Here is a 12043-nt window from a genome sequence, read left to right as displayed (position 1 = left end):
AGGAAATTTAAAATCATTATTGTATTATAATATATAATTACTTAAATAAAATTTTTTAAATTATAATTGAAGCGATCAATTTTGAGTTGCATGTCAAAATTTTGCTTTAAAATAGTAAAAAAAAAAACTCCACATTTTCCCCAATATTACTATCAGCCGCCATCACGTGGTAGTGGCTGGGTGGTCTCCAGGGTTCGCTTTCGGTGCGTGTAAATTTTTTCAGAGCAGAGAGGAACCCGTCGATTCCCACGCCTTTTATACCACACGGGGCCGGACGGCCAACCGATTCGATCCAGAACGTAGAGCGCCTAGAGAAACAGAAAGCTTCCTGGGAGATGGAGGGGAGGACATTGGGACCTGCATTCCTCGTGCTCCTCGTCTCCGCCGCCGCCGCCCCCGCTGGAGACAGCGGCCGTGAATCGCCGGCGGCTAATGGGGTTCTTTTCCTCGCCGTATCGATTTCTCGGGGAGTGCAGTCGATGGTCGTGTCGGCGGATAGGATGCTTCCGAGCCGGTATCGTGCGGTGTGGGTTGCTTTTCGTAAGGCGGTTATAGCACCGGCGATGAGGGCTGCTGTGGCGTTGAGTCTAGTGCTCTCGGTGATGCTGCTTGCGGAAGTGGTTTTCATGTCATTCGTGAGCCTCGCAGTCAAGCTGTTTCGCTTGAAGCCAGAGAAACGGTACAAATGGGAGGCGATAAGCGGCGATTTGGAGACCGGTAGCTCTGACTACCCCATGGTTCTTGTTCAAATACCTATGTATAATGAGAAAGAGGTATTTCCCTTCCCCCAACTCCCCATCTCTTGATCGTTTACGCGATGGAGATTGATTTGGTTTGGCGAAATGGGGAGCAGGTGTATAAGCTCTCAATTGGGGCGACGTGCGGGCTCTCGTGGCCATCGGATCGGCTTATCGTTCAGGTGCTAGATGATTCAACCGATCCGGAGATCAAGGTGAGAATTTACACTCTTCAAATTCCGTGAAAAATGCAGAGTAGGGTCTGTTGTAGAATGGAATTCCATTGATAATTGGGAATGCTGTGGAAAAAGAGTCGGCGTTTGTGGGCTTTGTTAGGTTGGTAGCAATAACCCGTTGGATTTCTTCCACGTGGCAAAACGTCGGTTGCTGTAGGTAGGTTTTGTATTTTTGTTCTGGTTCACCGTGGGTTCAACATGTCGAATGTCGGGGACCTTTTCGAACATTGGATGGACTCGTGAGCTTGGCACATTCTTCAAGGTAATCAACCTGCTTTTGGTGGTTAGCGGACTGCGCAGTCGAGTATTTTCGTAATGAATCGATTCATGAGCTGATTTGGTAAAGGGGATCCATTTCACCATCCATGTCGAGTATGAACTGGTATAATTGGATAGACCTTTCTATTTGTGATGTTATTTCGCTAACCCTAACTGACTTGTTCTACTTCCGCCCATTTTTAGACTGAAATTAACTCTTGTTTTTTCTTTTATAGTAGTTGCAGCTTATTACTCAGGATATTTCAGAATTGACTGCGGTTATCTGTACATTGAGTCCGAAAGTTTGTCTCATATAGTGAGTGTAAGCATTGATGGAAAACATTTGGCATCATGAAAGTTATGCAACGGTAGTGATTATTTGACTTCAAACTTCATGACTGAAGAATGAATGTATATGGGTGTTTTCATGAATATTAGGTAGTGAAGTCTGTCAGATTGTTATTTTAGTTTATTAGTGTCTTTAGGTTCTTGTTTGCTATAAATTACTCTTTTCATGGCATCAAACAACAATGTTGAAGACAATGAACCCTCTTGCTCTACAATTACCTCAGGTCTTCCTCCCTTGCTACCTGAAGCTTAAGGCAGGCTACAAATTGCCTAGCTAACCTTTTAATGCATTATTTTTTCTGCTTTTTCTATAATTGTTTTGGTTTTTATAAAATGGTGCTTTTGTTGACCACATTGAGGCTGGATGCTTCTTCTTCGTTCGAATTTAACCTTTGTTTTCATCTTTACAACCACATCCCGTGTCTTTGAGCAAATAATAATAATAATAATAAATTCACCGCAAATCTGTCTCCATATTTACCTCTTACATTCCAACCATCTGCATCAAGCTCCAATCACATTGCTGCGCCCTTTTGGTGTTTTCCTTATATCCCCTTCTCAAACAGTATTTATTCTGGTATAGAAACGAAGCAAGAAAATGCATGAATTAAATTGAGCAATTTTTAAGAGGCAAAAAGATGGATATGAAGGCGTCCCATAAGACAATCAACGTAAAATAAGTTGAAGTGCAATGATCTGAAGTAAATCAGACTATGCTTGACCTGAACAGAGATACGAGAAAAACCCTATTGTGACTTCCATATTAGAACTTGAACAAAATTAAATTTATTCTATTATAGGTTCAAAGAAATGTCACGGCAACGTATTTCCGTAGTCAATTATACCCTTGGGGATACCCAAGAAGGCTCTTAATAAAAAGTATTATGCTTGCATTAATACAACATAATAATATAAATACAACATAATAATATAATATTAAGCAGGATTTTTTGTCATTCTAATAAATGAAATCTCCTGAAGTCGAGGTTATACTAATTTGCTAAATAGAGGGTGAATCACTATAACACAATAAGTAGTCACTCCTTCATAAAAGATGGCTTACAAAATGACCACAAAATAAGTCAAGGGGATTTGACAAGGGCCCATGGGTATATCAAAGGGTAGGTAAGTAATTCTTAGACACGTAGAAATAACCTAGTCAGGACTTCATGCATCCAATATCTTAGGCTTTTAAGAGCCTAAATCTGATTGATTGTGGAGTTGGTTGAAGTATATGATTGGGGAACTTTTTGTCAACATAATTGATTGTGGAGTTGGTTGAAGTATATGATTGGGGAACTTTTTGTCAACAACTCATATGTTGCATCGGTCAAGGTAGTTCGACGGACCTAAAGTCAAAGAAATGAAAAGTCTAAGATACTATGACTCTATTAGAATGAAAAAACTGAGAATAAGGCTTATACCTGCCTGGAGTATGACAAGAAAGTCGATAGTGTGGAGAGAATAAATTTCTTAGCTCAAAAAGGCAAACCACCCCACAAAAGACTTATAATTCCTTATGGGTCGGGAAAATTTCTAACACCCTATGTGTAGTTGATGACTATCTAAGCGAATAAATATTGCGAGGTTAGTCAGGTAGGAGAAGCAATGATACTTCTTCGTTGGATATGCTTATGATGCAAAGTTATCTAAACCCCTAATAATAGAGGCTCTATTAGGTATAACTTGGGTGATAACAATGCAATGCAATTTCATTTTAAACATGTTACAAAGAGCCATGCAAGAAAGTAAATCTTTTTTATACAGAAAATTGGTCAATTTTAAATCTATATTTTATTAGGATAAATCTTTTAAATTTATGATTTTTGAAAAGAAGGATTTTATCCTAGGAGCATACATGCAAACGTGAGCCCACACATCATAAACTATATTAAAAGCAAAAATGTAGCACACCACGAAAAAAGTAAACACACCATAATAAAATAATAAATAAAGATCGGATGCTGCTTGGTTGATAACATATCTCAAAAAAATAAAAATTATGGTCAAGCGATGTATATATATGTTTGATTCTATGCCTATACAAAAAAAAAAAATCTATTATTATGATATGATGCACTGATATGATGCACAAGCATATATTTCTTGGTTCTCTCCACACGATCTCAAGCAATACTTTTCCGAGACTTGTGCTCGTACCTTATTTTTGTAAACTCAACCTAGGCTCTACAAGTATATCGAAAAATTTTAAAAAATATAACTTGGTTTTTCTACAAAATAGATTATTAGCATGATGCATAACATGCAATTGTATAATGAATCATGTCCAACAGGATGAGAGTTAAGTAATCAATACATGCTGAAAAGGCATTTTTATCACTTTTAAATTTTAATGCTCCACATTTGGACATGGCTTTTTATAGTAGAACTACTCTATATATACTAGTGTGCACACATCACACCAAGTAAAAACACAAAACAAGGCAAAAGAAAAAAAATGAAATAGGTAGATCACAAACTAATAAAAAATGATGGCTACGCTTAAACAAAGTTTACTACACCCTTACCTTAAATTAAACAAGCATTTATAAGCTACTGCCAAATCATATCATCTAATGTGAGGTGTAGTGTGGCTAGGGCATAACTGTAAGACCTTGATAGGATCACCATGTCTGGCCCTATCCTAAATATCCAAACGAACAAATACTTGTCATGCAAATGACAAATGTTAGCTTATCTATGTTCTTGTAATGATCTTACAAGATTTGGTAATAATTGATCAATTCACATTGTCCGTATAGACAAGCTTGCGTATAATGTTCATTTTTATATTATCACCATAGGTCAACTTTAGGGTTTAATACAATCCCGCTATTAATCATGCCAACTCATAACCTAGACCTATATGAAATGATATGTAGAGTTACCTAGAAGAGGCAAGTCACACAATGCATACAAATGTGCATAATGTAAATCAAGTGTTGTATGAGTTCAACACTAGAACACGAACAGGCGCACGAAGGTCCGACATGCTATGGCATGTAGCACACGCATACATATATAAAAAAGGCAAGCACACGATACTAGCAAACATAATAATGAGTGTGACTGGGGAAGCAAAACCACTATAGGAATAAGCAATGCCACCCCACCAAACAGTCCTAATTGATTTTACATGCACAAATATTACATGCAAACACACATATTAAAAGGACAACATCACATAACTGCTTACACGATATTTTGATGTCAATCGTTTTATTTTGAAACAAAAGGGGAGGTGTTGTGGCTTTATGGGCAGTGTTGCAGCACAAGACACCATCTCCACACACAGTGAAATTGGTGCTAACACACTAAAACAAATGCATACATTTTTGTATTTTTCCTAATTAATGGAGGGACACACGTACATGTCATAAATGCTTATCGGGTCAGATGTGAAGAAAATTTATAGCGGCTTAGTCGACAAATGATGAATCTACTAAATATCTGACCGAGTTAGTCAAGGGTGGAGACTGCAGTGCTACGTTAGGAGCAAGATAAACGACCATGGAAGAACCCCTAAGCCCTTGACCCACATGGGTTGTAGGAATGCGCTCGACGTAGCCAAACATTACTAAAAGGCAAACGAACTAGTTGCACTGTGGCAAGCATGGTGGATTGACTGCGAGTTCACGAGTGTAATGGCTTAAACAAGGCTCTAAGGATGCAACACTGCGGCTCCTGGCCAACACGTAAGGTATAGTGCCACTGCACTATGAAGATAGCGTTGCGAGGCTAACCAACAGAGAGCATTGCGTTGTTACGCTGCGACGTGAGGTTAACCAAGAGGACAGAGCCGCGACACTAAGGATATAGTGTCCCGACGCCAAGTTTAATGATGTGGTTTCTGCACTCATTTGTTAGAATAATGGCGAAATGAAGTAATGTTTCTTAATCTGGAGGCTTCCTTTAACACAATTTTAACCCTAATTCTCTACAGCAAACTTAGGCCCATAAACATGATGAAAGAGGAAGAGGCTACAAGATACTCATGTATGCGTTGGTTTGCATTCAATCTTTGACTCGTTGCGCTCTGCTACAACTCCAATAATCTCACTCTAGCCCCAAACACGACACACTTGAAGGCCACCAAGAGAGGAGGTGATTGATAATGAGAGAGCAAGAGGCTAGAGGGAGGAGATTTTGGAGCTCAACCCGCAAGAATTAAGAAAAGACGTCACTAAGAGCCAGCCACCAAAAGAGTCCAATTCTAGAGTAGTGGAAAATTGCTCTATTTATAGGTGAAAAATAGGGCTAGCACTACAACACCAGGCTTGTAAAGCTGCGATGTTGATGATGTGTCAATATCAATTGACCAAATGATAGTTTGTCCAATTAGGAGCCACCCTACTGACACACGTTAGTTAGTGCGCTAACATTTTTAACTCAGCGTAATGGTGTAAAAAAGGTGCAGTGTTGCGGTATTGCTAACATGGCGATACCCCTTCAACATGATAATAATGTCCTATCCAATTTGGCAGTTGTCCTTATTGGCACATGCTGGTCAGAGTGTTGTCATTTAGCTCAACATTGCGACGACATGAGGTACAATGTGGTGGCTCTACTGACATGGCTGTACCATATTGGCAAGTATAATTAGATCTCGTCCAATCTGAGCACAACATTTGGAACTGGGAAGGTTGGACTTTGCCTGTTGCATGTGGCGCTGTGATGCTGGGAGTGAGCATCCCGACGTTCAGGTTGACAACGATTGTTCAGAACTCAAAGTTTAATGCCACAGGGGAGTCCAAATAACATTGCAACATTGGAGAGTAGCAACATAGTGGCGTTGGAAGATGGCGTCATGGCGTCATGGCGTCGTCTGCGAATCACATAAGTATGAAATAAAGCTGACACATAATCTCAATAACAACTAGAATCATATAATTATAAAATAAAATCACAGTACGAGTTCGATCATCACACAAACATGATAAAAAATCACCACAAATGTTCAGAGCACAACAAATACTAGAAAATAAAGTTCTAATTAAGATTTTTTTCCTAGAATTTTGCTAACCCATGACATAGTCAGACTCACTTTTCCCATCGTCCCCATTGTCTCCACCTCCTGCAGCTTCACTCGGCTCAGCTCCCGGATAGAAGTGATAGGTTTGTGGTTCCGGGTAGCCCGTTTTGTCAGACTTAAACTTTCGGGTGAACATTTGTGTTTGCCACTGGTGGTGTTGCTGCTTAAGTTGGTTAAAGCACGGGCTACTGGACCACTCCATGTGATCTACCTTCTACCCCAGATTGATGACCTTGACCGCTCCTGTAACAAGGATAAGAGGGTGAGGCCGGTGGTGAAAGCGGAGCAAACTCCCCTGGAGCCTTTATTGGGAGTGATGCTCTTCTTGGTGATAGCATGCTTGGGGAATATTTGCTCCTCCCCTTTGTCTCTGTGCACCCCAACGTTCACACAACGTTGAGCGGGGTGGTTGATCTCGACAGTCCTGCTTCCCTGTGTCATGTAGAAAATTGAACTCATGATACACGACCGATGGTGATGGTTAGCTCCTTTTGAACGACGTAATTCAATACGACTTGTTTCCTACTTACCTCGTTCACATGCAAGCTAGGTAACATCCTAGCAGATATGAAAGATTGTCAAGCTTTAGACTCTTATGTAAGACCCTTGGTGAGAAAATTGATGATTTACCCTTTCAGATCTTTCCACTAGACTCCTAAATTGAGGCGGGTCAAATAACGCAAAATCTTGTCGTAATCTGACTGATTGTTGAGAAATTTAGCATTCTGATCAATGTCGTAACCAATCAAGCCGTATACGATATTAGTTGTAGAATTAAAATGTTACCCACTTCCCTCTCAGATATTTCTTAAAGTCCCCGTGTTTCTTGGCATTCGCCAGGAACTCACAAACTACAAGCACCAAGACAGGCTCGCGTTTCGCTACAAATTCCCCCACCACTAACTCTATTAACGATAGTGTGCTCAACAAAGCCACCTAGATTCTGAAAACATTGATCAGGTATAAGGTCGCGGTGTAAGAGATAATCCTTGTACCTGAACTGTGTTTCAACGCTTATGAATCTGTTGTTGTCAAATGTCCCGAAGCTTTCTTTTTTCCCCTTGGTTATGGAGCCTGACGCCATAACTTTGCTATGAAAGTATAAGGATAAATACCCAAAGGAGGAAGAAGATGGGAGTTTAGGATCTAGGAATTTGACATGAAATTTGATCGTCCCCAATCTCTATATACAAAACAAATGATGCCGCGACGTTTGGGAGATAACCCTACAGTAATAGGGCTTGAATCAGTCAATGACATTGAATAACATCTATTTCTTCTTGTTTGTTACAAATGGTCTCCATCAATCTTTCGATGGATTACCACAACGCTACAACCAAATTTGGCCAACTAACTTTATTTTGTCACTAGAAACGTCGGGTCACTATTAATTCGATTGATTGAGCTTTCGCGGTGTTGTAGGGTAGCGCTATGACGCAAGTTAGGTTTCTGAAATGCCCAAAAATGTTACAATTCATTCATGTGGACAAGACTATCAAGCTGCGGTGTGGTCGCCATAGGCGCTACGGTGCTAACCATTCGTACAATGGTTCAGTGACAAGGCGCTAAGGGAGAGGACTGTGATGTTAGCCCTGAAGGACAAAACATGCTCTTAAAATAGTGCTTAATTCTTCAGTGTCGATTAGATGGTGGAGTGACACGATGAAATGACATTGTGACAGGTCTCAAAGGCCAAATAGTTCTCCCAAAATAGAGAGCTCAATGCTGCGACGTTGACTAGATGGCTCAGTTGGGTGAAGAAATGAGCGTTGTGGCGCTTGTTCCTTTCAAAAAGATTTAGATACACGTGCCTCAAGGGATAACAAACTGGGCCACGAGTCAATGGCATCAAGAAGAGCCAGAATGGCTCCAGCACACATCATCGTTGGATCCATTTACAAAATCGCTCAGTTCGTGCTGATGACAATCAATGAATACTATGGGCGCCTCAATCCATCTGTCTCTATCTTGTTCTTGCTGCCTTTACTCGATTGACCTAGATCTGTCCACTACATGGTTCGCCTTTCCCTGCTATTATTGCTTGATCAATTACCTATAAGTGCTAGATCCCATCTTTTTACAATCCCTCCTTGATTCCCAAACTCTTGCCACTATTTGATATGTGAAAAATGTGATAATCTGTCTAAATTTTCTTGCATTTTTATCTATTATTTCTTCCTATTTATGTTTTTTTCATGTTTTTTTTGTATAAATTACATAATACATGTACTTAGGAGATCTTAAAGGTGTATTAGTAGATATTGGAGTGAAATAGAAAGAAGCTGCTTCAGACAAGTGTCCAATAGAGCCACCTAGACACATAGTTCATGTTGCCTTGAGTGATTCCTAGGTGCCACCTTATGCGTGCTTAGGCGGCACCTTATGGGTGCTTAAGCGCCACCCTTGTGTTAGACAAACTTAGCGCCTAGCGCCTTGACAACAGGCATGGGGCACTTAGGCGCTCCTTAAAAGCTGTTGCACCACTTCCTTTGGTGCCAAAGCACCACCTAGTGTAACCCAGTGCTGCTCACATCAGAACAAGAACCCGATGCAAAGCGAAAGCTTGACGCCGACGAACCGAAGTAAGGAGTTATGGTGGTTGATATCTGCGTGGCATATCCCGGGAGCTACTAAAGACGAATTCAAGGAAAAGAGACATCTCGAGCATTTTGAGAATCCTATTCTCTCTCTATCTGTTGTGTGTGATAGAGATCGATTCTTTAAGGGAGAACCAGAGAGCTTACGAGGGATTGGTGAGAGACTATTCGGGAGAATTGTCCGAGTGACTTAGTGATCGTCAGTGGAAGAGGAGTGGAAACACGAATTCACAACTCGAGAGTTTAATCTGTTGACTGGTTTTTCTTTCTAAACTCACCGTGTACTTATTGACTTTGATTAATAAATATCTTTTTGTTTCAAAACATGAGTTATCGCTATTTCTCTTTTCTCCTTTGATTTGGTAAGTATAAATTCTAGGATTTTGATGTTGTTTATGTGACTTTTATAAACCAATATTGTGGTGGTATTTTATCTGTTAAAATGTTATTCAATTTTGATATGACCAATTGAATTGTTAAAAATCATGACGAGTGATCCCGGTGTTGATATAGTTGTGTAAAATTTATATAAGTTTGACTCCGCTATGTAACGGTGCCAAAAACTTTATGCAATATTTATGATTAAAAAATTTAATCTATTAATGTTGGGATTTTACGCAAGTATATGTTTCGTTATCAAGTAATAAAAGACTTTCTATTTAAGTCCCGAATATCGATCCCATGAGAAATGTTTAAATTTAAAATGATAAATTTACTAGGAAATTCACAGAAAGTAAAACGAAATTACTGTCACTAATTTCGAATGCTGAGATATTATCAAAACTAAATTATTTAACTACTAGCAAAACTAAAACGCAAAGTTTAAACAACAACTACTAAACTACTAAACTATGTTTATGTGATGAAGATTTCTTATGTGAAAAAACATCTTTCTCACTACAATGAGATTTTAGTAAAATGATATGAGATAAATAGTTTTAATATGTATTGTGTCAAATATGAGCAGTTTTAATTCTCTACCCTGATACAGTGTTATAGAAAATCATTGGCTAATCCCAGGTTTAATCCCAAAATCCGTGGCTAGGTTAGGAGAATACTGACTCCCACTCCAGAGCTCCCACTTCAAAGGCTAACTCTCGCTTTAGTTTTTAAACATTAAGACCGAATTAGAGATTTTAGTCTGTCACCCTATAATCTCCAATTCTACACCCAACATAGTATATTTTCCTATTTATTTGCACTTAATTCGATTAACGAAATATATCTTCATGGAATCAAATGTGATTCTCACTCTGTTATAGAACTCATACTCCATTTTCCGGATCATATGTTTCACAACACATTTTAACAATTTAATTGGCCAGATCGAAAAGTAAATTAAGTTCAGATTTGAAAAATTATCACCATTTATTTTATATTTTAATATTGACACATCCATATTATCTCTTCATTTCATCATATCTCAGAGTAGAGAAAAAGATAAAGAAAACTACTCAAATTTCATGAGAAAGATACAACAAAACACAAATTTCATATATAAAACAAAGTTCATACAACACTAATAAACAAACAACACTTATTTGAAATTCTTTCTTAAAGCAAATCCCTTATAGCCTCTCCTAGGAAATGTAGAAACAAGAAATCTCACTTTTCTTCTTCTCCAACACTTTCAGAGAAGAACTCACACTTAATCTCACCACAAAAACTCTAAACTCTTAAAGAAAAATAACTAATAGACTCCTGAATGGTGGTGGAATGAAGATGGATAAAGTGTATGGAGGCGAGGTGCGGCGAAAATGAACAAGGAATGAAGAGGAGCCCAGAAAGAGATTTTCTGCTGAATTTCGGCCCCAAATAGAGTCTAGAGTCAGTTCTCCAATAGGTGCATCCAAAAACTCTTCAAAAAACGTCCAAATTCGTCAAATCTTCTAGAAACAGGTCTGAACCGACATTGTCGCTGTCGGCCCCCATTCTGGCGCCGTCGGCGCCAGTGGTTCATATTTAATTTTCGTGCTCTCTCTCAAATGGCACCGTCGACGCTGAGTAAAATTCATCAGCCATTCTGTAGGTCTGCGCCGTCGGTGCTGCTCCTGGCGCCGTCAGCGCTGAGTATTTATTCAAAAATGTCATTTTGACTCCAAATTCCATCATTTTTGTTTTTTTTGCTTTAAGTCCTAAAAATCAACATCCTATAAAAAAACATCAAAAATACCTTCCATTAAGGCGCAATATCACAAAAAAATGAGTATAAAATATGGTATGAGTATAAAATATGGTTCTAAAAATGCATATATTTTTGGTGTATCAGTGAGCTTTGAGTTTTAGAAAAAAATTTAGTAGAAGAACTAAGATAAAATTCATTAACTAGGAGAATATGAATATTTCTCTTAGTTCACTGCTATTTTATAAGGAAGTACTTCATCTTAGTGATTTCATCAAATTTAGGGAATTAAATTGTTTAATTGTCTTAAATTTTATATTGCTACCGGAGGGGCTAAGGATGAAATTTATTCCTGATGGTCACCGTCAAATTTGTCACTTTATCAACCCTAGGTTTTTAGTATCCAAGTAAGGGGAGATGCTTTCACTTGTTAGATTTACCTCATATGTTTAAATTAGGATTTTCATCTTTGCAAAAATTAAATTAGAGACTTTTAGAGATTGCCAACAATCGAACATTCAAGCTAGACTAGTTTAAAAATTTTCTACACTTTGGGAGTTCACTCGTTGATTGTGGGATCGATACACTGACTTTGTTTTATGTACTATTTTGACGACATGTATAATTGAGTGATTCGCCGGTGCTTTGCAGCATTTGGTTTGTATCACTATTCATCTTAGATTCACCATGCTTCAACTTCTTCTGCCTCATCT

General features: G+C 38.6%; 1 protein-coding gene across 1 annotated transcript in view; it reads left to right on the top strand.

The window, feature by feature from the left end:
- The first annotated feature begins 229 nt into the window (after nt 1–229).
- The window catches only part of LOC110018619 (probable mannan synthase 4), a 31870-nt gene continuing 20056 nt past the window's right edge, over nt 230–12043 (top strand). Inside the window, exons 1-2 of the mRNA XM_020715981.1 lie at nt 230–773; nt 854–952. Coding sequence (XP_020571640.1) covers nt 336–773; nt 854–952 — 537 coding nt within the window. The 5' untranslated portion in view covers nt 230–335. The remainder of the gene's footprint in view (nt 774–853; nt 953–12043) is intronic.

This window comes from Phalaenopsis equestris, unplaced genomic scaffold (genome assembly GCF_001263595.1).
Source record: "Phalaenopsis equestris unplaced genomic scaffold, ASM126359v1 Scaffold000027, whole genome shotgun sequence".
NCBI classification, from domain to species: domain Eukaryota; kingdom Viridiplantae; phylum Streptophyta; class Magnoliopsida; order Asparagales; family Orchidaceae; genus Phalaenopsis; species Phalaenopsis equestris.
The sequence above is the reverse complement of the archived record's forward strand: the minus strand, read 5'-3'. Positions and strand labels throughout refer to the sequence as shown.